We start from the raw sequence: 25,729 nt of genomic DNA, 5'->3' as shown, positions 1-25,729 counted from the left end.
GGCCTCATGCACACGACCGTAGTTCTGGTCCGCATCCGAGCCGCAGTTTTTGCGGCTCGGGTGCGGACCCATTCACTTCAATGGGCCGCAAAAGATGCGGACAGCACTCCGTGTGCTGTCCGCATCCGTTGCTCTGTTCCGAGGCCCTGCAAAAAAAAATATAGCATGTCCTATTCTTGTCCGTTTTGCGGACAAGAATAGGCATGTCTACAATGGGCCGCCCGTTCCGCAAATTGCGGAAGGTACACGGGCGGCTTCCGTTTTTTTCAGATCTGCGCTATGCGGACCGCAAAAAACGGCACGGTCGTGTGCATGAGGCTTAAGGGGGGAAAAAATTCCTTCCCGACTCCAATCAGAAGAACTCCCTGGATCAACGACCCCTCTCTAGTAACTATAACCTGTAATATTATTACACCAGAAATACATCCAGGCCCCTCTTGAATTCCTTTATTGTACTCACCATCACCACCTCCTCAGGCAGAGAGTTCCATAGTCTCACTGCTCTTACCGTAAAGAACCCTTTTCTATGTTTGTGTACAAACCTTCTTTCCTCCAGACGCAGAGGATGTCCCCTCATCACAGTCACAGTCCTGGGGATAAATAGATGATGGGATAGATCTCTGTACTGACCCCTGATATACACTCACCTAAAGAATTATTAGGAACACCTGTTCTATTTCTCATTAATGCAATTATCTAGTCAACCAATCACATGGCAGTTGCTTCAATGCATTTAGGGTTGTGGTCCTGGTCAAGACAATCTCCTGAACTCCAAACTGAATGTCAGAATGGGAAAGAAAGGTGATTTAAGCAATTTTGAGCGTGGCATGGTTGTTGGTGCCAGACGGGCCGGTCTGAGTATTTCACAATCTGCTCAGTTACTGGGATTTTCACGCACAACCATTTCTAGGGTTTACAAAGAATGGTGTGAAAAGGGAAAAACATCCAGTATGCGGCAGTCCTGTGGGCAAAAATGCCTTGTGGATGATAGAGGTCAGAGGAGAATGGGCCGACTGATTCAAGCTGATAGAAGAGCAACGTTGACTGAAATAACCACTCGTTACAACCGAGGTATGCAGCAAAGCATTTGTGAAGCCACAACACGCACAACCTTGAGGCGGATGGGCTACAACAGCAGAAGACCCCACCGGGTACCACTCATCTCCACTACAAATAGGAAATAGAGGCTACAATTTGCACGAGCTCACCAAAATTGGACTGTTGAAGACTGGAAAAATGTTGCCTGGTCTGATGAGTCTCGATTTCTGTTGAGACATTCAAATGGTAGAGTCCGAATTTGGTGTAAACAGAATGAGAACATGTATCCATCCTCTGATGGCTACTTCCAGCAGGATAATGCACCATGTCACAAAACTCGAATCATTTCAAATTGGTTTCTTGAACATGACAATGAGTTCACTGTACTAAAATGGCCCCCACAGTCACCAAATCTCAACCCAATAGAGCATCTTTGGGATGTGGTGGAACGGGAGCTTCGTGCCCTGGATGTGCATCCCTCAAATCTCCATCAACTGCAAGATGCTATCCTATCAATATGGGCCAACATTTCTAAAGAATGCTATCAGCACCTTGTTGAATCAATGCCACGTAGAATTAAGGCAGTTCTGAAGGCAAAAGGGGGTCCAACACCGTATTAGTATGGTGTTCCTAATAATTCTTTAGGTGAGTGTATTTATACATAGTAATTAGATCTCCCCTCAGTCGTCTTTTTTCTAAAGTGAATAACCCTAATTTTGATAATCTTTCAAGGTACTGTAGTTGCCCCATTCCAGTTATTACTTTAGTTGCCCTCCTCTGGACCCTCTCCAGCTCTGCTATCTCTGCCTTGTTCACAGGAGCCCAGAACTGTACACAGTACTCCATGTGTGGTCTGACTAATAATTTGTAAAGTGGTAGTACTATGTTCTCATCACGGGCATCTATGCCCCTTTTGATGCAACCCATTATCTTATTGGCCTTGGCAGCAGCTGCCTGACACTGGTTTTTACAGCTTAGTTTGCTGTTTATTAAAATTCCTAGGTCCTTTTCCATGTCAGTGTTACCCAGTGTTTTACCATTTAGTATGTACGGGTGACTTGCATTATTCCTTTCCATGTGCATAACCTTACATTTGTCTCAAATGCTTTGGAGAAGTCCATATATACGACAATTCTTGGAAGTCTCGCGCAACTTCAGGCAATACGAAGTTTGCCTACATGGAGCCAATCTATGATCCGAAGCTCGATTCGCTCAAGCCTAATCACTGCATTTGTATGAGCACTGCTTCCTCACTAAAGTTTACCCCCACGTTATCTCTATTGCAGTGTAATTATAGATTCCTTCTCCTATTTAAGTGAATAGGATGCAGCAGTTGTAATTACACTGCACCGGCACTATAAGGGAGACAGCGCTTGTACTAGGGGCATTGCCTTCTCAAATAGCTGATATGATGTTGAGGACCTGTCCTGAGGGAAAGGTAATCAATGTAACTCCACTGTACAACCCCTTCAATACCCCTTAAAGGACCACTAAATCCAAACACAAAAAAAGAACAAGCAACAAAACCTAGCATAATCTCCTTATGTGTCTTTGTTATTTGCTCTTTTTTAATCAGATATCACAATTGCAGACCATGAAAAATACACTATAAAAGCAGAGCATTGTTCTCTCAGGCATCAGCCATGTCTTCTCCCCCTCACTCTGGTGCACATAAGCCAGGAAGTTTAGGAGGAGAGGACTGGCTTTAGGCTACTTTCACACTAGCGTTGTTTAAATCTGGCGTTCAATTCCAACACCGGAACTGCCCGCCGGATCCGGAAAAACGTGTGAAAACGGATTACATTTGAATCCTGATCAGGATTTTGATTACAATGAAAAAATGCATTGGAAAAAACGGATCCGCCATTTATGGACTTTAACTTTTTTTTCACATTTTTCGGGTTTAACATGCAAAAAACGGATCCGGTTTGACTGAACACACAGCGCCAATTCCGGCGTTAATGCAAGTCAATGGGAAAAAGACCGGATCCGGCGTTCAGTCAAAGTGTTCAGGCTTTTTGGCCGGAGGTAAAAATACAACATGCTACGGTTTTCTGAAAAGCCTGATCAGTCAAAAAGACTGAACTGAAGACATCCTGATGCATCCTGAATGGATTACTCTCCATTCAGAATGCATTAGGATAAAACTGATCAGTTCTTTTCCGGATTTGAGCCCCTAGGACGGAACTCCGCGCCGGAAAAGAAAAACGCTAGTGTGAAAGTACCCTTAGTCTGGATAATTTTTGTCCAGACAGTGAGCGTGGCAACTTTGTTGGAAGAAATCTCTTACTACAAAATAGGCTTGATAATGGTGCCAGCCATGGTGCCAGTAGTACCAACTGTGGTATATACATACCACCAGTTACTGTATATACAGCTGAATAGCTAATCTAAAAATACCTATAAAAAAAACTAGGGCAGTGAATCAATATAATATCCACATATAAATAACAATAACGTGCATAGTGCCAAAATTATCAAACATGTAAAAATAAAATCCATTACCCATTATGTGCTTCCTCTGGGATGGTGCCAAAGCAAGGTTCGCCGAAACGCACGTCGCGGCTGGCGCCATCCCAGAGGAAGCACATAATGGGTAATGGATTTTATTTTTACATGTTTGATAATTTTGGCACTATGCACGTTATTGTTATTTATATGTGGATATTATATTGATTCACTGCCCTTGTGTCTTCCTCCTGTGGATGTCGCCTTTCCCTGAACTTTTTCTCTATGTATGGATTGTCCCTTATATATTGTATTAATAAAATTACCTCTATCTTATGCGGTCTGGTAGTTTTTTTGATAGATATTTGTAGTGCGCTAGACCATAGGCATATGTGTAAATTTCCTTACATGGTGTTTACATATGTGAGCATTGGCTCACACTTTATGTTTTTTATTGGCTTACGATTTTTTGGTGGTATTTGAATAGCTAATCTGCCCAGCAACTTGGTGATGATTTCTCCCTTCACTGCATAATTGTGCAGATCTGCCTTTCAGCAGCTTTGGAAAGCTGGGGAGCACGTGGAGGTATGGAGATCAAACTACATATATAGTTGTTGTGATGTTATATTTATGAATATAGAGTACACAGAACGTATGGATCAAGTGTGACCTCCATTAGATCTCTACAGGGGTTGTTACCCAGCTTCCACATTACCTAGTTTCGAAGTGGTAAACCCCTTTATGTAGCTAGATCTACTTGCCATTCAGGGTCCTGAAAAAGCTGGGGGACAACATTGTAGAGCTGCATTGGTGAGAACAGATTCATAGATTCACACAATATATCAGGGCGGCATTGTGTGTATTTTATATAACCAATATGCCCCCATCATTGCCCCGCAAAGGTTTTTAGCCAGCTTTCCCAGACTGCAGAATGCCAGTTCATCAATTGGTATATCCCTAGTATTGTAGGATACTTAGCTGGATTTGCTAACCAAGAGCCTGGAAAAGCGGAGTATGAACTGTAGTTTAGTTACACAGATTTGTCATTCAGGATCCTGGAAAGCTGGGTCACCTGGGGCTCAATGTTTATGGTGTTTTTCTACAACACAGAAGGTCCTGGGTTCAAGACCCAGCATTGACAGTTGAAAAGAGAAGGAATAAAAGTTAAAGGGATTGTCCAAGTTCAGAGCTGAACCCAGACATCCCCCATTTTCATGCTCTCCCTTGCCCTGCGCTGGAGGGCAAGGGCTGTTTATATTTTTTACACTGCTAGTTGGAGGCTTTCTCCTAGCAGTGTTGCCGTTAAAGTCACTGGCTCTGATGGGAGGATTTTACAGTCTAGGGCAGCGCTAAAGCCCGTCCATTAGTGCCGGTGACGTCGCCGGGCTCACTGCTGGGTGGAAGCCTCTACCTAGCTTTACCCATGGAGAGCCTGGTACATTACGGTTCTCCTAAAGAAGCCTGAAATGCTCCGATGCTCATATCAGAGAAGGCTGTCTTGGTGAAAATGGGGGTATCTCCGGGTTCAGATCTGATCTTGGACAAACCCTTTAAATATACAGGGGGTATCCACAAGTGTTGAACCAGCTACCTGATCCTTATTTCTCCTGACATCCGGTTTGCCGGTCTTGGTTTAGGGTATGGCTACGTGGCGCAGCTGTGGTGATATACATATACAACCAAATCTTCAGGAACACCTGAGGTCTGTCTGCTAGATATAGCTTCTCTCGTGCTCCTGAACACTCGGTTGCATATTAATAGCAACCTAAGAAACGCGTCGAGCCATGAATTAGTAGAAGCAGTATTCAGTTTGTAGCCAGTATAGGGGAGCGCAATACTACTTTTAGTTAGTCTGGTAGACGTCTGTATCGAGGCAATATACTGTTGGAGGGGAATTACTAGAGAGGGTGCACAGAGTGTTTCATACCCTCTGCCCCTTCAGTCTCTGCCCTTTGTGACTCCCCTGTCATGTAGGCAGTCCTAAATCGGGATCTGAGTGATTGACAATAGACTCATACCCGGTGGAAATTCTACTGAGGATTAGCCATTTGTATGTATATTTGATTTGGAAATACCCTATTTTATGTGTTGAATAAAAGTTATATTTTAGCGACAACTTCCCACAGTGATACGTACATGTCCTCCTATACCTCACGCCTGACGCACATGAACAGGATATCGTATGGTCTCACTGTTAATGTGGCCAAGCACAGTATTCTGTGAACCAGGCTACGCACTGGTTAAGGAAATCATCCTGAGGGCAGCACAAACTGGTGACGAAGACCCTGACTGAAACCTGGGCCCTTTACCTTTTTTTTTATTTTTGAACCAGTATTTTTCTTAAAATCCCTGGTGTAAATATGGCACATCCCGAAAGTAAATCACCACAAAGTGTATACATTTCCGCTTACTGACCACCAATACGCACTTTTTACAGCAGCCACTAAGGGGCTAGGCAAGGCACCACTTCTTACGGCGGCCTAGTCTAAGCGCTGCATGGATCTCCAGTGCAGGGAAGAGCAGGAGCATAGCTGCCTTATGACAGCCAAGCCCCTATTTTAACGGCCCAGATAGGCATAATCGCCAGTCCTGGCTTAATCCCTTAGATGTGGTCAACAGCGACTGCGGCATCTAAGTGGTTTCAGAGGGAGAGGGCTTCCTTCCATCACTTCAAATGAGATCACAGGGTGCCGATGTCTGTACACCACAGCAGAGGGTCCAACGGATCAACCTAGTTCTGCCCTATCTGTATTCCTAATATCACAACCTAATGGACTGCCCGACAGGATAATACACTGCACCATTACATAGCAGGGTGCATTGTATGAGTAATCAAACCATCGCATGTATTAAAATAAAATCTCCAATCCAAAAAAACAACAGTTTTTTCTATTGAAAATCATTTCTTCAATGGAAAACAGTGTGTTTAAAAAATAAATAAAAATCCACATATATGGTATAGCTCCACCTGTAATAACTCAAACTATAGTCATGTATTTTATTCCACATAGTGAACAATGCAATGAAAAAAAAAATAAAACATTTGAATTGCTTTTTACTTATTCACCACAAAAAAAAAAATTATGGGTTATGGGTCTTGAGATGAACAAAGCAATTTTTTTAAAAAGGGTTTTTGTCATGCAAAAATAGTAAAACTGGAGGGTGTATAAGACACTCCGATCAAGCAGATGATTGTGATGAAGGAAGCATTCCCTCCCGGCAATTGCCTGCTAACTAGCGGAGGAGACCGCTGCTATTACTTGCAGTGTTGTCGTCCACAGCATGGGGAGGAGCGATCGCTATGCCATCACTCGTCCCCATACAGTGGTTTGCCAGCAGCAGGTTGTTATTAGGCAGCACGATATGCTGCCAGCAAATCCTGATCTTTCAGCATGCTTAACGATCTGGATTACCCGATAAACGAGCAATCGGCAGCAGTATAAGGCCTCTTTCACACAACCTTTTTTATTTATTTTTCTTCGTTTGCGGGCCGTATTTTTGCGTTCCGTATACGGAACCATTGATTTCAGTGGTTCCAAAAAAAAAAAACGGAATGTACTCCGTAAGCATTCCGTTCCGTCGAAAGATAGAACATGTCCTATAATTGCCCGCAAATCACGTTCCGTGGCTCCATTCAAGTCTATGGGTCTGCAAAAAAAACGGAACACATACGGAATGTACTCCGTAAATCTTCCGTATCCGTTCAGTTTTTGCGGAACCATCCATTGAAAATTTTACGCCCAGCCCAATTTTTTCTATGTAATTACTGTATATGCCATACGGAAAAAACGGAAACACAACAGAAACAAAAAACAGACCGCAAAATACTGAAAAAGCCATACGGTCGTGTGAAAGAGGCCTTACACTGCAAGATGATCACTAATGAGCGTTCATACAAATGCTCGTTAGTGATCACTGGGTAGAAAATCTGCCTGTCTAATACACCCTTTAGAAGAAACTGTATATGATTGGTATCGCTGTGATCGTACTGATCCAGAGATTAATGTTATCATATAATTTATGATGTCATTATATAGTTAACCCTTCAGTTTTTGCGTTTTCATTTTTCTTCCCTATCTTCCTGTAGCCATAACTTTTTTATTTTTCCCTTCACATATCCATACGAGGGCTTAATTTTTGCGGGAGAAGTTCTACTTTCTAATGCCTCAATTTAATATGGCATACAATGCAGTGGGAAAGAAAATTCCAAATGGGGTGGAATTGGAAAAAACACACAATTCCTGCACTGTTTTACGTGTTTTGTTACCACAGTGTTCCCTAAAATTTTTTGGGGTAAGAGAAGTGATGAAAATATGGTGAATCAGCCATTTTGACCCTTTTTTCCGTTACGCCATTCGCAGTATTGAAAAAATATTTTTATATTTTAATAGTATGGACGTTTTCAGACGTGGTGATGCCCAGGATGTTTACATTTTTTTTTAATTTTATTCTATGGAATGTGGGTGATTTAAACTTTTATACTTTTTTATATATTTAACATTTTTTTCCACACTTTTTTATGGTTTTGTAGCTTGTGTTTGAGGCTATAAAACTGTGTATTTTTTTTTTTCTTATTCTGTACCATTATGTTTATTATATATTCATATTGGTACTAGAATTGCTCATTTCTTATGTTGGCCTGCCACGTGCTGGCCAAAATAAGAATTGCAGCTTTAATACCCTGGGTCTCTTCAGAGAGACCCAGCATATTAAAACCAATTACTGGCACCCTCATTGGCTGCAGAGGGTGGTGGTAAGAAGCCCGGAAGCACGAGCTTCCAAGTTTTTCGCCCTTTAGATGCCGTGATCACACTTGATCACAGCATCTAAAAGGCTTTAATAACCGCGGTCAGCATTATTGCTGGTCGTGGTCATTAGCCGCGGGTCTCTGCTGTTAGAAACAGAGAAGACCCGCCGGCCATTGTGCCCGTTGTGAGTGTGAGCGGGCGGCATGTTTATCCATCGCTCCAGCGCCATAGCAAAGGGGTTAAAGTGATTCTGCCACCTTGTTTTCGGTTATAGAACTGCGGACATGCACGGCTAGATCGCCGCTAGCATGTCTGCAATATACCGGTCCTGTAGGGCTGTGTCCTTTTATTTTGTTTAAAAAATGATTTTAGAGATATGTAAATGAGCCTTGTAAGGTGCCCAAGGGGCTGTACTAACCTTCCTGGTGCCCAGCCACGCCCCCCTGTGAAGGAGCCCAGCACCGCCTGCATCCTCCGAATCTCCTCCTTTCTTCACAGTTAGATTGCCGTAATCTCGCGATGCGCGAGCTTGCGCATGCGCAGTGCTGGTATAGTGTTCCTTCCCTGTGCTGACATCAGGGAAGGAACTGCGAATGCGCAAGCTCGCGAATCACGAGATTACGGCAATCTAACTGTGAAGAAAGGAGGAGATTTGGAGGATGCAGGCGGTGCTGGGCTCCTTCACAGGCGGGCGTGGCTGGGCTCCAGGAAGGTTAGTGCAGCCCCTTGGGCACCTTACAAGACTCATTTACATATCTCTAAAATCTTTAATAAAAAAAAAGGACACAGCCCTGTGGGACCAGTATATTGCGGACATGCTAGCGGCGATCTAGCCGTGCATGTCCGCAGATCTATAACCGAAAACAAGGTGACAGAATCCTTTTAAGTGAATGTCGCAAAACTTAAAATGTAAAAAGACAAATTCCATTATTGCTGTTTTTTTTTCATTCCCCCTCCCAAAAAAAAAAAAGATTTAAAAGTTAATCAATGAGTCGTGTGTACCCCAAAATAGTGCATTAAAACGACAACTCGTCTCATGAAAATACAAGCCCTCTTACAGCTACATCGATGGAAAAGTAAAAAAGTTATGGGGGAAGATTTATCAGACTGGTGCAAAGGAAAACGGGCTCTGTTGCCTCTAGAAACCAATCAGATTCTATCTTCCAAAGGCGTTCTGAAAAATGAAAGGTGGAATCAGCTATGGGCAACTAAGCCAGTTTTCCTTTATACCAGCTTTGATAAATCTCCCCTATAGCTCTGGGAATGTGACTTGCTTGTTACTAAGGTGCAAAACAAGCTGTTCACTAAGGGGTTAAGTGGGCAAGGATTGCTGGGAGATTTCAGCTCTGAAGTCTGCAGAATTATGAAGTGTTTTAAATGCTATAACAAAGGATCAATAGAAAATAAGTAATGCAACGTGCTTACAGTGTTACCCAGCGTTTTATACAGGTTCATTCCATATGTAAACTACAGAGTTCATAGGTTGATGCAGTCTTTAAGTACATCTGTTTACAGTCCAGGTTAATTAGCATTTTTATCTTGTTCTTGAAAAAGTGAAAATATTTTCTTGACGTCGTCTTTTTTGGCTAGCTGTTCAGCAAATGTCCCATTGCAATCGGCAGTGTCTTTGAGTCCAGATTTCATGAGAAACTCAACACATCCTGCGTGCTGACCAGTACATGCCATGTGAAGAGCTGCAGGGAAAGAACACCGCAAAACTGTGACAATCCAAATGATACCAAAACAATGAGAATCATGCACGAAAACGAGTGCAAAAACAGACGCTAACACCACTGTTTTTACCTAGTCTTTTAAAAATACCCCAAAGTGTTTGGCCCAAAAAACAGCTCAGTTGATCCATATTTAAAGGCTATGTACACCTTTGGAGGCAATTTTTTTTTATCATTGTATTTAACTTATTTTTGGCTACAAATCATGTTTTCAATTGGCCTTTATTAAAAATATTGAGCCATTATTTCACAAAGGGTTAAGTGTTTTTCTAACTGTGTGACTGGTACTTTCACTTTCACTAATAACTCTTATTTCACTTTCACTAATAACTATTATTTCACTTTCACTAATAACTCTTATTTCTAAATTAAGGTTGCACCGGGTATCAAATTATCGATACCCAATTGATACTTTTGTATCCGGATCGTTTTGATACCGAGATTTGCCTTTTAGCGATACTAGGCTGCGTTACTGCGCAGCCTAGTATCAGAGAACATGGCGCACGCTATGTTCTCCTCAGCAGCACAGGGGATATAGAGTCTCTGCCTCCCCGCTGTGCCGCTGCGGCCACCAATGAGAAGAGAGGGGAGGAGGGGGCTGTGGCCACTGCGCCACCAATGAAGATAACTAACGTTTAATACAAATACAGGAGGCGGGTGCCGGCGGCAGAATCACATACCCGACCTCTATGACAGGGCGCTGTGATCCAAGGCAGTTAACCCCTGAGGTGCCACCTGTATTTGTATTAATAGGTTAGTTATCTTCATTGGTGGCGCAGTGCGCCCCACCAACCCCCCCAGTATTATAATAATTGGTGGCAGTAGCCACAGGGTCCTCTCCGCCCTCTTCATTGGTGGTGCAGCGGCAGTTCCGATCAGAGCCCCAGCAGTGTAATCAAAAGAAGTATAATGCAATAATAAATAAAAAAAATTGTCCCCAAAAGGTGTACATAGCCTTTAAAGAAGCACTCCCAAAACCATTTTTTATTGTAAGGCTTATGAGAAAGGTAGTGAAGGTAATATTTTTACCGGTGGCCAAAGCTGTAAGTTTTTCTCTCCCTTCTGATCCTCAGATGTGTCATGTGACCAACACACTGACTCACCAACTCACACAGTGTCTTATGTGTGGACAGGAAGTCAGTCCTATAATACTCACTGTCCAGTGGCTCAGTGGTTAGCACTGGTGCCTTGTGGTGATGTGGTTCTCAGTTTGAATCTGCCCAAGGACAACAACTGGAGTTAAAGAGGACCTTTCATGGGTCCAGACATTATGAAATAACTAGCAGGTTAGGGCATAGTCCATGGATGTAAGATCGCTTACTAGTTTGTCTGGGCGCCTCTCCGTTCGCCCGCTATGCCCTTGTTCTCTTCTCCCGCCTGATATGCTAATGAATAGCATCGGTACAGGGTGGAGGAGACTGCCCTGTTTCTCAATGGGCATCTCCTTCTCCCTGGCTGTGCCACGATACAATCACAGCGGAGAGCGTCACAGCCAGGGAGGAAAAATAAGCTTACCTTCTCCCTGTGACGCTCTCCGCTGTGATTGTATCGCGGCACAGCCAGGGAGAAGGAGACGCCCATTGAGAAACCCTGGCATCTCCTCCTCCCTGAACCGATGATCAGTATTAACATACTAGGCGGGAGAGGTGAACAGGGGCACAGCGGGCGAACGGTGCGGCGCCCAGAAAAAATAGTAAGCGATCTTACATCCATGGACTATGCCCTACATAACCTGCTACTTATTTCATAATGTCTGGACCCATGAAAGGTCCTCTTTAATTTGTTCTCCCTGTGTTTGCTCGAGTTTTGTCCCACATCCCAAAAGACATACTGATAGGGAATTTAGATTGTGAGCTCCACTGGGGACAGCAAGTGATGATGATGCCTGCAAGGTTCTGCAGAAGATGTCAGCACTATATAAGCAAGTCAAATCTCATAGGAATTAGTATAGAAAATGACTTCCTGTCCACATAAGACCCTGTGTCAGTTGGATAATCAGAGTGTCGATCACATGAAACAGGTGAGGACCAGACGGTCACAAATGTCCATAGGCAAAATGACAGTTATATGCGGTCCATGTTCTACACAGATCCACTGAATACAATGGGGATATCCAGACATACGCCATACAGTTGGTCCATGGAGGAAACGCTGGTTCGTGCCGATTCAAGTCTACTTTCTATTTGTACCATTTTATTTGTGACCAGACTTAACTTGTGCTCATAGTCTTCTCAAAATTGACCATTATACATGTAATGCACTTTATGTTGGCCAATTGTTGCACTTGCACCTTATTATATGCCCATAAACCATGCACTACCAGCCCTGTTCATTTTTAATCATGTTTTTTATGTATTGTGCTATGTCAATCATGTGAACAATACATCTGTTAATAATTAATTATTTGATTATTGATTACAATTCGTGGTTACTTTATTGTTTGACACATAGTGGATCCATATATTTCTGTTGGTTGTGTGTTTTATAACATATATGGGTTGAGTACCGCTTCATGGGAAATATTTTTTTTTGCTGCTTTGTCACAGATACTTAGTCCTGGTCGCTGCTAAAAGTTTTCTACAATAAAGTAAACTCCAGCATCTTTATAAAATAGAGTAATGAGCGAGCACTCATACACTTGGCAACCAGATTGACATATGCAGAAAATATTTATTATATCCCCATAAAATACAAGTAATAAAATTTATAAGAACAATGTAGCAATAATATACAACATTACAGTCACATATTGTGGTAGATATGATCAACACTATATTCATATGACTCAATAGTGTCGATAAATTCAATAATATATATCACACCAAGAAACTTCAAGTATATGCTGTTATTTGGGAAAGAGGGGGTATTATCTTCTAGCGCTCTATCCCAATTTGGGAAACTGAATGTCACTGAAAATGTTGTAGGTGTATTCACTGGGAGCGCAATATGTTCATAAAGTGTCCACAGGAATCCTGATAATGTGAAAAGTCTCTTATAGCATATCCTTTTAAGCTCGATATGAGCTTTGGATTGGAGAAAACTTTAAATCGATGTTTGGCTTACCGTCTAGCGTCTGCTGTCTCCCTATTGCTTCAATGGAGCTTTAAATATTTGCCGGCTTATTCAGTCGCTCCATACAGCAAGCTGGTTTAAATTTCGCGGGAGTTCCAAAGATCGCAGGAGTTGCCACTCTGTTCCGCAATTTCCTTTGGTGCAGCTTTCGACGATAAGAATAGTTAATCCTTTACTGTAGAGATTTTCTTCTGTATGGCCATACAGTAGAAAATCTCTACAGTAAAGGATTAACTATTCTTATCGTCGAAAGCTGCACCAAAGGAAATTGCGGAACAGAGTGGCAACTCCTGCGATCTTTGGAACTCCCGCGAAATTTAAACCAGCTTGCTGTATGGAGCGACTGAATAAGCCGGCAAATATTTAAAGCTCCATTGAAGCAATAGGGAGACAGCAGACGCTAGACGGTAAGCCAAACATCGATTTAAAGTTTTCTCCAATCCAAAGCTCATATCGAGCTTAAAAGGATATGCTATAAGAGACTTTTCACATTATCAGGATTCCTGTGGACACTTTATGAACATATTGCGCTCCCAGTGAATACACCTACAGTAGGTGAACCCGATTTTGTGTCAATCTCGCTGTATTTCTCGGCGAGATTGAGCACATACGAGCCCCATCGCGGGAGCCAGCGCCGAGCTGGCTTGCCGCGATGGAGACAGAGCCGTCATAGAAGCGACGGGAGATCCGACTTGGATTCCCGCCAATTCTACACGTGTGCGGCGTTTGTTATGAATCCTGAGGGGGAAGTCCCCGCCGGATTTTAAATAAAAATCCGGCCTGGGTCCCGCCCTCAGGAGCATACCGGGCCCTTAGGTCTGTTATGGGTTGTAAGGAGAGCCCCCCCTACGCCGAAAAAAACTGCGTAGGGGGTCCCCCTACAATCCATACCAGACCCGTATCCAAAGCACGCTACCCGGCCAGCCAGGAAGGAAGGGAGTGGGGACGAGCGAGCGCCCCCCCCCCCCCCCCCTCCTGAGCCGTACCAGGCTGCAGGCCCTCAACATGGGGGGTTGGGTGCTCTGGGGCCGGGGGCGCACTGCGGCCCCCCCCCCTCAGAGCACCCTGTCCCCATGGTGATGAGGACAGGGCCCCTTCCCGACAACCCTGGCCGTTGGTTGTCGGGGTATGCGGGCGGGAGGCTTATCGGAATCTGGGAGCCCCCTTTAATAAGGGGGCCCCCAGATACCGGCCCCCCACCCTAAGTGAATGAGTATGGGGTACATCGTACCCCTACCCATTCACCTGCAAGAAAAGTGGTAAAAACACAAATAAACCACACAGTGTATTAAAATATTTTATTTTTCTGCTCCGGAGGCCGCCCCCTGTCTTCTTTATTAGCTCTTTTACCAGGGAGGGGCTCTTCTTCTTCCGATATCCCGACGGGTCTTCTCCGCTATCCGGGGGGTCTTCTCAACTCTCCGGGGTTCTCCTTCTGTCTTCTCCGCTATCCGGGGGGTCTTCTCAACTCTCCGGGGTTCTCCTTCTGTCTTCTCCGCTATCCGGGGGGGTCTTCTCAACTCTCCGGGGTTCTCCTTCTGTCTTCTCCTTCTGTCTTGTTGTCTCCTTCTGTCTTCTGTCTCCGGGGTTCTCCTTCTGTCTTCTCCGCTATCCGGGGGGGTCTTCTCAACTCTCCGGGGTTCTCCTTCTGTCTTCTCCTTCTGTCTTGTTGTCTCCTTCTGTCTTCTGTCTCCGGGGTTCTCCTTCTGTTTTCGCCTCTCTCTGTTGTTGACTCGGCGCACCCCGGTTCTTCGTCTCGCGAGACTCGGCGCACCCCGATTCTTCGTCTCGCGAGACGTCTCGCGAGACGAAGAATCGGGGTGCGCCGAGTCTCGCGAGACGAAGAACCGGGGTGCGCCGAGTCAACAACAGAGAGAGGCGAAAACAGAAGGAGAACCCCGGAGACAGAAGACAGAAGGAGACAACAAGACAGAAGGAGAAGACAGAAGGAGAACCCCGGAGAGTTGAGAAGACCCCCCCGGATAGCGGAGAAGACAGAAGGAGAACCCCGGAGACAGAAGACAGAAGGAGACAACAAGACAGAAGGAGAAGACAGAAGGAGAACCCCGGAGAGTTGAGAAGACCCCCCCGGATAGCGGAGAAGACAGAAGGAGAACCCCGGAGACAGAAGACAGAAGGAGACAACAAGACAGAAGGAGAAGACAGAAGGAGAACCCCGGAGAGTTGAGAAGACCCCCCGGATAGCGGAGAAGACCCGTCGGGATATCGGAAGAAGAAGAGCCCCCCCCTGGTAAAAGAGCTAATAAAGAAGACAGGGGGCGGCCTCCGGAGCAGAAAAATAAAATATTTTAATACACTGTGTGGTTTATTTGTGTTTTTACCACTTTTCTTGCAGGTGAATGGGTAGGGGTACGATGTACCCCATACTCATTCACTTAGGGTGGGGGGCCGGTATCTGGGGGCCCCCTTATTAAAGGGGGCTCCCAGATTCCGATAAGCCTCCCGCCCGCATACCCCGACAACCAACGGCCAGGGTTGTCGGGAAGGGGCCCTGTCCTCATCAACATGGGGACAGGGTGCTCTGAGGTGGGGGGGCCGCAGTGCGCCCCCTGCCCCAGAGCACCCAACCCCCCATGTTGAGGGCATGCAGCCTGGTACGGCTCAGGAGGGGGGGGGGGGGCGCGCGCTCGTCCCCACTCCCTTCCTGGCTGGCCGGGTAGCGTGCTTTGGATACGGGTCTGGTATGGATTGTAGGGGGACCCCCTACGCCGTTTTTTTCGGCGTAGGGGGGGGCTCTCCTTACAACCCATAACAGACCTAAGGGCCCGGTATGCTCCTGAGGGCGGGACCCAGGCCGGATTTTTATTTAAAATCCGGCGGGGACTTCCCCCTCAGGATTCATAACAAACGCCGCACACGTGTAGAATTGGCGGGAATCCAAGTCGGATCTCCCGTCGCTTCTATGACGCGCTTGCTGGGATGTGCTGTCACTATCCCAGTGAGTGCGAGATCTCGGCACCATGTCGCCGAGTATCAGCGCGACGCTGTAGTGCTAAAAACACAATGTCAGAAACACCTACTGTACAACATTTTCAGTGACATTCAGTTTCCCAAATTGGGATAGAGCGCTAGAAGATAATACCCCCTCTTTCCCAAATAACAGCATATACTTGAAGTTTCTTGGTGTGATATATATTATTGAATTTATCGACACTATTGAGTTATATGAATATAGTGTTGATCATATCTACCACAATATATGTCATTGTAATGTTGTATATTATTGCTACATTGTTCTTATAAATTTTATTACTTGTATTTTATGGGGATATAATAAATATTTTCTGCATATGTCAATCTGGTTGCCAAGTGTATGAGTGCTCGTTCATTACTCTATTACTACATTTGCCTTTAAGAGAGGGTGGGGTGATTCCCTCTATATGAGCTTGCAGCACCATACCTTAACTACTTGCTAGTGAGCCACCACAACCTACCACTATCTTTATAAAATAGCTACCATTAAGTACACACCTGTGTTCGAAACGCGTCAACTGAAGCTTTGCTGGAGGATTATGTCTTTGTAAGTTATTTGATACTAATTCAAATAAAGCGCAGTCAGATTTTATAAAGGTGCTGGAATTTACTTTATTATCGTTTCTTGGATTTCGCCTGATTCCTTCTGTGCACCGAATCTAAGGTGAGCTGGAGTATTTTTGTAAAAGTTTTCTAGAATTGTATGGAGTCTACATAATGCTGGAGCTGAACTGTTTGGGCCTTGGGCCGATACCTTTTTCGTGACACTCATATGCTGCAGACAACCATTAGGACGGGAGGAAGACTTGTGCTCAGTCTGACGTAACATTGCAATATACAGTGATTAAAGGGACTTTGTAAATGGAAACTGAGCCAGCGATCAGCTGAAATCCACAGGTCTGGTTTCTGTAACCCTCCGTGATCGGACATTGCAGCCTTTCAGTTCTAGCTCTTATAGGGGACATCCTAACGCCAACAGACTCCCTTCAATAGATCTGAGAAGCAATACCAGACAACTCATGGACAGGTGTGGTGCCGTTTCTGGAAGAACGCAGCCATGGACAACCCCTTTAATGACTGCCAAAGAAGATTATTGAATACGGACGGACTGATGACTGAATTACTGTTTCAATGTGCACAACATGCTAGATTGGCACAAGAGAAAAGTCATTCAATTGTTAGTGGTAGGTTGTGGTGGCTCACTAGCAAGTAGTTAAGGTATGGTGCTGCAAGCTCATATAGAGGGAATCACCCCACCCTCTCTTAAAGGCAAATGTAGTAATAGAGTAATGAGCGAGCACTCATACACTTGGCAACCAAATTGACATGTGCAGAAAATATTTATTATATCCCCATAAAATACAAGTAATAAAATTTATAAGAACAATGTAGCAATAATATACAACATTACAGTCACATATTGTGGTAGATATGATCAACACTATATTCATATGACTCAATAGTGTCGATAAATATATGAAGTGTTGATATATATTATTGAATTTATCATTCAATTGTTACCTGATCTTCCTTTTGAGTCTTGGCTCTTTAGATCAGCACCAAGGGATAACAGGGTTGACAGAGAATGAACATGTCCTTCCTGCGATAACAGAACATGAACAATAGGTTGAGATGATTGAAAAAGATAATTGCTAAAGACATTCATTATGTCTACTGTACTAGATCAATCAGTTCCAGACTGAAGAGAAATGATATCTGCAACAATGTACATGACTGAGAACGTTAAAATACAATGGTTGGAATAACTACTTTACCAATCTGCACCACAACAGTAAAAAGATTGGAACCCGATCAGATCAAATCTTTCCATCTATAAGCAGCTTAATTCAGGGGAAAAAAAAACTATTGAACTACTGTAAAGTTCAAGGGGTTGTCCCATGTGGATATCCACAGGATATGCGATAAAAGTGAGAACACACCTATCTCTAGAACGGGGCCCTGTCTTGTGCTGTCGGAGGAGGTGGCCGTGCATCTCTATCCATTCACTTCCACTGAATATCCAAAAATAAGTGAGTAAGTGTTTTGGCTATATTCTGAAGTCCCACAGAAGTGAATGGAAAGAATGACGCACACAGAGCCATCTCTCCGACAGCAAGAGACAGGGACTTGTTCTAGAGGTAGAAGCAGGTGCCAGAAGTGGCATCCACACCTCTAGATATGACAAAAATATCCAGATGAATCAACCCTTTTTCAAAGGTTTTCTGAGATTTTTTAACTGATGACCTATCCTCTGGATAGGTCATCAGTATCTGATAGGTAGGTATCCGACACCCGGTACCCCCGCTGATCAGCTGTTTAAGAAGGCACCGGACACATTTGAAGCCATTTTTTTATTCTTTATTTGGACCTCTCCTGAACGATCTTCTAACTTGATTTACAGCCACATCAAAATGAAATGCTGATGTAATCATAATTCAGCTTAGGCTACTTTCACACCAGCGTCTTTGCTGGATCCATCATGGATCAGCAAAAAGGAGACTTTTGTATTACTTACCAGTAAAGTCTCTTTCTCGCTCTTCCTTGGGGGACACAGGAAACCATGGGTATAGCTCTGCTCCCTAGGAGGCGTGACACTAAGTGAAAGCTGTAAGCCCCTCCTCCATCAGCTATACCCTTCAGCCTGGAGAAGAGACTGCCAGTTGCGTGTCCAAGTAGTGAAAGATAACCACCAACCGGAAAAAGAACTGTCGAGCCCCAACGGGGGCAACCAAGCCGGAACCACAACTGTAACCCAAATGAAGGGCGGGTGCTGTGTCCCCCAAGGAAGAGCGAGAAAGAGACTTTACTAGGAAGTAATACAAAAGTCTCCTTTTCTCGCCCATATTCCTTGGGGGACACAGGAAACCATGGGACGTTCCAGAGCAGTCCCAGAAGGGAGGGACCAGAACAAACTAGACCAACACCAGAGGCATCAATCAACTGCCGCCTGCAACACCAGACGGCCTAAAGCAGCGTCAGCCGACGCATGAGTATGCACCCTGTAGAACTTGGTGAAGGTGTGCAAGGAGGACCAAGTGGCCGCCTTGCAAATCTGCTCCGTAGAAGCCCGATTCCTCTGAGCCCAGGAAGCCCCGACCGCTCTAGTGGAGTGAGCGGTAACACCAAGGGGCGGAACCTTGCCCTTGGCGAGATAAGCCTCAGTAACAGCCATCTTGACAAAACGGGCGATAGCAACTTTGGATGCCGCCATCCCTCTGCGCGACCCCTCCGGAACCACAAAGAGCGAGTCAGTATGCCTGAAAGAGCTGGTTACCTCCAGGTAAACCTTGAGCGCCCTGACAACGTCCAGGCGATGAAGCTTCCTCTCCCGCGGGTGGGAAGGGGAAGGACACAAAGAGGGGAGAACGATGTCCTCGTTCAGATGAAAGGCGGAGACCACCTTAGGAAGGAAGGAAGGGACCGGACGAAGAACCACCTTGTCCTGGTGGAACACTAGGAAAGGTTCCAGACAGGAGAGTGCAGCCAATTCGGACACCCTCCGAAGAGAGGTGACGGCTACAAGGAAAATAACCTTGCAGGACAGAAGTCGCAAGGAAACCGTCCGCAGAGGCTCGAAAGGAGAAGCCTGGAGCGCTGAGAGAACCAGGTTCAGGTCCCAGGGCGGTACCGGAGGGCGGTACGGGGGAACCGCGTGAGCCACGCCCTGAAGGAAGGTCTTGACAGGACCAAGGGGGGCCAGTGGGCGCTGAAACAAAATGGACAGCGCAGACACCTGACCCTTCAAAGAACTAAGGCCCAGACCTTGGGCAAGTCCGCTCTGCAGGAAGGACAAAACGGTGGGGAGAGAAAAGCGGAGCGGAGGAATCCCCAGATCGGCACAGAACCCCAAAAAGGTCCTCCAGCTCCTATAATTGATCCTAGAAGAGGACGGCTTACGGGCGCGGATCATGGTGCGGACGACGTCCGCAGAAAAACCCCTACGTGTCAGGACGGTGGTCTCAACAACCACGCCGTCAAACGTAGGGACCTTAAACGCGGGTGGAAGATCGGTCCCTGAGAGAGAAGATCTTCCCTGGCGGGCAGCGGCCAGGGCGCGTCTGCCAGGAGCAGCATGAGGTCGGCATACCAAGACCGGCGGGGCCAGTCCGGAGCGACCAGAATCACCGAGACGCCTTCCGCCGCGATCTTCCGAAGGACCTTGGGCAGGAGTGGGATGAAAGGGAATATGTATGGGCGCGCGAAGCCTCGCCAAGGAAGAACGAGGGCGTCGGCTCCGCAAGCTCCCGGATCCCTGGCCCTGGACAGATAGGCGGGGACCTTGTGATTGAATTTGGAGGCCATGAGGTCCACGTCCGGTATGCCCCAACGAAGGCAAATGGCCTCGAACACCTCCGGGTGAAGAGACCACTCGCCGGGGTCGACGGTGGTGCGACTGAGGAAGTCCGCCGCCCAATTGTCCACCCCTGGAATAAAAATTGCAGATAGGGCCGGGACGTGGGCTTCCGCCCAACGGAGAATGCTGGTGACCTCTCGCATTGCTGCAGCGCTGCGAGTGCCCCCCTGGTGGTTTATGTACGCCACGGCCGTGGCGTTGTCCGATTGCACACGAACTGGATGACCCTTCAGCAGATGAGTCCAGTGTCGTAGAGACAGAAGGGCCGCTCTCAGCTCCAGGACATTGATCGAGAGTTTGGACTCCGATGGAGACCAAATGCCCTGGACGGATCGGGGAGGAAACACGCCTCCCCAGCCCAAGAGACTGGCATCGGTTGTAACCACCAACCAGTTGAGTGGCAGAAAGGACCTGCCCAGAAGAGGGGACTGTAACCACCAGCGGAGAGATGACCGCACCGGAGGCGATAGATGGAAGGGATGATCCAGAGACTCCGGCGATTTGTCCCAGGAGGAGAGGATCGCCCGTTGGAGAGGGCGGGAGTGAAACTGCGCAAATGGGATCGCCTCGAAGCAGGCAACCATCTGCCCCAAGACCCGCATGCAGAAGCGGAAGGACGGTCGACGGTGGAGAAGGAGACCCCGAACCGCCCGACGGAGGATCAGTCGTTTTTCCGAGGGAAGACGTACCTCCGCCGCTCCCGTGTCTAAAAGCATTCCCAGGAAGACCAGTTGTCTGGAGGGGGGAAGGGAGGACTTGGGGAAGTTGATGACCCAACCGAACCTCGCCAGAGTCTCTAGAGTGAGATCCACACTGGCAACCGCTTGAGAAAGGGACGGAGCCTTGATGAGGATATCGTCCAAGTACGGTAGCAGAAAAACACCCCTGGAACGGAGTAAGGCCAGAACCGGGGCCAGGACCTTGGTGAACACCCGGGGGGCTGTTGCCAGCCCAAAGGGAAGGGCGACAAATTGGAAGTGGAGGTCCCCCACGGCGAATCGGAGGAAGCGATGGTGACACCGGGCTACCGGAACATGGAGGTAGGCATCCTGTATATCGATGGAAGACATGAAATCTCCCTGCTCCAGGGAAGCCACCGCGGAACGGAGGGACTCCATCCGAAACCGTCGAAGGAGGAGAAAACGGTTGAGCTTTTTGAGGTCCAAAATGGGCCGCACCGAACCTCCCTTCTTGGGAACTACAAAGAGGTTCGAGTAGAACCCTTGGAACCTTTCCTCTAGAGGAACGGGGGTAATCACCCCCCTGTCCAGTAAGGCTTGAACAGCCGCGGAGAACGCAGCCGCGCTTTTCGGGTCCCGCGGCGGGCGGGAGCGAAAGAACCGATCTGGAGGGAAGGACGCAAATTCGATTTTGTATCCGGAGGACACAATTTCGAGAGCCCAGGCGTCGGAGACGTGAGCCATCCAGACGTCCCTGAAAAGGAGGAGCCGGCCCCCCACCCGGGTGGGTGGGGGCGCGCCTTCAGGCAGAGGACTGCTTTGCTGCGGGTGTGCGGGCAGCCTGCGGCCTGCGCCAGGAGGGCTGCGCCCGAAAAAAACGGCTTCCTACGCTTATCCTGGGGAGGAGCCGAAGCGGCAGCTGTGGGGGGAGCCCCAGAGGTCCTGCGGGAGGACCGAAAACGAGACGCACCAGGGCGTCCGCGGGGGGCGCCCCTGGCTTGGGGTTGAGGAAGATGGGTGCTTTTACCACCCGTGGCCTCCGAAATAAGCTCGTCTAGGCGGACCCCGAAAAGGCGGGAACCCGCAAACGGTAGCCCCGCCAAGGAACGTTTGGAGGCAGCGTCCGCTTTCCAAACCTTCAGCCAGAGCTCCCTCCTGACGGAAACTGCCAGGGCGGAGGAGCGTGCAATAAGGGCTCCCGCATCAAGGGAGGCCTCACAAACAAAATTCCCGGCCCGAATAATAAGCTGGGCCAAGGAACGTAGGTCCTGGATGGGGACGTCCGAGTCCAACTCCTGTTCCAGCTGCGCACCCCAAGCAGAGATTGCTTTACCTGCCCAAGCAGAGGCAAAAACCGGTCTGAGAGCAGAACCGGAGGCAGCAAAAATGCCCTTGGAAAGGGTCTCCATGCGACGGTCCTCCGCTGACTGAAGAGAGGACCCGTCGGGAACAGGGATGGCCGTGTTCTTTGACAGACGGGCCAAAGGGGGGTCCACCTTGGGTGGGGACGACCAGGTGGCCACGACATCGGCTGGAAAAGGATAGCAAATGTCCAGCTTCTTGGGGTTGACAAAACGGGCGTCCGGGCGAGCCCAAGCCTTAGACACCACGGAGGAGAAATCAGAGTGGATTGGAAAGACTTTTGAGGCCTGCCTGGGTCTGATAAAGGAGACGCTAGCTGCGTCAGAGCTAGGGGGGTCATCTTGCACCTTAAAGGTGTCACGAATATCAGAGATGAGTTGACCCATCGCTAAGGCTAGTTTGGACGGCAGGGCCGAGTCCATTTCCAAATCTGAAACCGCCAATTCACCTTCAGAGAGCGAATCCTTTGTAGAGGAGAGGCCCGTCTGAGTGCGCACGCGTGGCGGGGAGAGGGAGGCATCTGAGGAGGAGGCTCGCTCTACTCTAAGACGCTTCTGAGAGTGCCTAGCTCGGGAGGGGTCACTAAGAGAGAGTGAACCCGCTGCAGCGGCAGAAGCAGTGGACCCGGAGGGCGCGACAGTAAGAGTGGCGTCTTGCGGGGTAGGCGGCCTGTCTATTAGGCGGCCCACGACATGAGTGAGGCTTTCCACGGCCTGGGACAGGGATCTAGCCCAATCAGGCGGGTCAGAGGAAGCAGGGAGCGACACAGCGGGCGACTGAGGCTGCGGTGGAGCTCGGCATGCAGTACAGTGCGGATCAGACTGCCCCCGGGGAAAGGGTTCCCTACAAGCAGTACAGGCATGGTACCAAGGCTTGGCGGCTGCAGAAGGGTCTGACATGGTGGAAAAAAGATGTTGCACTTAAAGTGGGAGACCCCAGAGAAAAAACGGAACGGGGATTACACCCAAGCAACAGTACTGGCACGGAGGGGGTTAACAGTCCTACCAGACCCGGATGATGCAAGCGGCAGCAGCAAGGGGAACAGACTGAAGGAGGCTGTGGAGGAGAAGCAGCAGCACGGAGATGAATGGCTTCAGAATCGGACGGCAGAGAGGATTCCACGCAGCACTATGAGATGTGGAGCCCGACGAAACCGGAAGTAGCGGAGCGCATGTAGAAAGCTCCGCCCCCCTCTGCCGCGCTGAAGGAGAAGCAGAGCCGCGCGCGCGCGGCAAAATGATTTTAGCCCCCAAGGTGGATGAAGTGCCGGCCAAGATGAAATGGCGCCGTTCGCGCCAAGTAAGCGGCCCCCGCCGCGCCTGGATGTGGCAGACGGCCTCCTTGCCTACAGCCGTCCCCTGAAGGCAGCGTCCGTGTCAAGGACTTGCCCAAGACAAAGTCCCCCCCAAATGATGTCCGGTAAAGTTACCGGTCCCGATATGCCCATGGGGGGATATGTTAGCAGTGGCCATGGGGGATGTAGCAGCGGTGGGAGGGAGGAAGGGGAGGCTGGAGCAGCCACTCTCACCATACGCTGTCTTCGCCCTCAATCCATCCAGCGGGGTCGCCCCTTCAGCTCCTGGCACCGCAGTGGCAGGAAGCCGGGGGAGGGACTTGGCGTGCGGGCGACCCTGAGCTGGCGGGACGCAGGGGAGCGAGGCTGCCCTGGTCCACCTTGTCTTCTGTGGGGGAGGCGGCAGTGCGGAATTACCGGCACTGGCGCAACTCAACCCCGGGAGAAACAGAGGGGTCTAATGCGCCTCTGTTGTCCCTGTAAGTAGAAAAAAATCGAATTAAAACAACAAATAACGCAAAAAATAAAAAATTATAGGAAAACAACCTTGCATAAGCAGGGGGTGTCTTGCCTCCTTGGACACTGAGCAAAAACTGGCAGTCTCTTCTCCAGGCTGAAGGGTATAGCTGATGGAGGAGGGGCTTACAGCTTTCACTTAGTGTCACGCCTCCTAGGGAGCAGAGCTATACCCATGGTTTCCTGTGTCCCCCAAGGAATATGGGCGAGAAAATGCTTCTGTCATTATAATACAACCAGCTGCATCCGTTTTGAACAGATCCGGTTGTATTATCTTTAACATAGTCATGACGGATCCTTCATGAACACCACTGAAAGTCAATGGGGGACGGATCCGTTTTCTATTGTGTCAGAGAAAACGGATCTGTTCCCATTGACTTACATTGTGTGTCATGGCAGATCCGTCTTGCTCCGGACCACATCGCGGACAGAAAAACGCTGATTGCAGTGTTATTCTGTCCGCGATGGGGAGAAAACCAAAAGGAATGGAATGCATTCTGGTGCATTCCGTTTCTTTCAGTTTTGTCCCCATTGACAATGAATGGGGACAAAAAGCGTTTTCCCCCCGCTATTGAGATCCTATGACAGATCTCAAAAGCGGAAAGAGAAAGCTCAGATGTGAAAGTAGCCTTAGAAAACTGTTTAGGAAAGAGGCGCCTGGAGAACAAGCTGTCTGACAGATTTCACTGTGAACCGCATTGGTTCTGTAAAACATAGACGCTGCAGAAGCCAAACAAAGTTTTATATTTAATAAAAACCTATTACAAAAACACTTTTTTCGCCCAAAATACATAAATAAATTTAAAAAAATGGCTCAAAAAGGTATCCAAAGCATGTAAATCTCTTCTCTGTATAATGGAGTTGTACTGTCTGGACAATCAATTTTTAAAAACAGCCTACCATCAGGCCAGGCTGAAGAAACCCCAGAGATCAACTCTCATCACAACGGGAAGCTGAAGGCTTCCCCACATGCGTCGTAGTAATGCATATGCTGTCCTTCTGAATTGGTAAGATGCATCACATCGTCAAGAGTCTACCAGCCGCTCTCCACTAGGGCTAATAGAGAGACGGTGGTTGACCAGATAGGACATCCCTTCTCATGCTGCAGACGGTACATTGGTTTGGACGCCTGACCTTGGCAGCATAGTGCAGTGGGCTCAGCTTCATAGAAGTTGCTGTTTCATTCACATTCAGACCAAGGTGAGATACCAGGTACTGGAGGGATTTGTCTTGTCCTGTAACTGCAGCCCGATGCAGTGCCCCGGCTCCCATTTTATCCACAGCTGTATAGCAGACCTAGTCGACGGATGGAAATGAAGACAAATGTAGTGCATATTCATCTGTATTAGGTCTGGGCTGCACGGCAAGGTTTATTCGCAATGTACCAATACTGATCGTGAAAGTGGTCGTGCTGGAACCCACCGAAGTCTAAACCTGTTGGATTCAGTATCGTAAGACAGGGTTCCCCAACTCCAGTCCTCAGGGCGCACTTG

At 47.5% G+C, this 25,729-nt stretch overlaps 1 protein-coding gene and 1 long non-coding RNA gene across 2 annotated transcripts in view; one reads left to right on the top strand and one right to left on the bottom strand.

Moving 5' to 3' along the window:
• The first annotated feature begins 8,094 nt into the window (after positions 1 to 8,094).
• Positions 8,095 to 9,324, top strand: LOC120984447. The gene is made up of 2 exons (XR_005775266.1): positions 8,095 to 8,478; positions 9,122 to 9,324. It is a non-coding gene; the product is annotated as an uncharacterized LOC120984447 (long non-coding RNA).
• Positions 9,325 to 9,411: 87 nt separating this feature from the next.
• The window catches only part of ANKRD16 (ankyrin repeat domain 16), a 29,743-nt gene continuing 13,425 nt past the window's right edge, over positions 9,412 to 25,729 (bottom strand). Inside the window, exons 5-7 of the mRNA XM_040413363.1 lie at positions 25,371 to 25,532; positions 17,552 to 17,630; positions 9,412 to 9,928 (exon numbers count right to left, since the gene is read on the bottom strand). Of these exons, the coding sequence (XP_040269297.1) occupies positions 9,756 to 9,928; positions 17,552 to 17,630; positions 25,371 to 25,532 (414 nt within the window). The 3' untranslated portion in view covers positions 9,412 to 9,755. The remainder of the gene's footprint in view (positions 9,929 to 17,551; positions 17,631 to 25,370; positions 25,533 to 25,729) is intronic.

The sequence above is a fragment of the Bufo bufo genome, chromosome 1 (genome assembly GCF_905171765.1).
Source record: "Bufo bufo chromosome 1, aBufBuf1.1, whole genome shotgun sequence".
NCBI lineage: Eukaryota > Metazoa > Chordata > Amphibia > Anura > Bufonidae > Bufo > Bufo bufo.
This window is presented reverse-complemented; position numbering and strand designations above follow the sequence as displayed.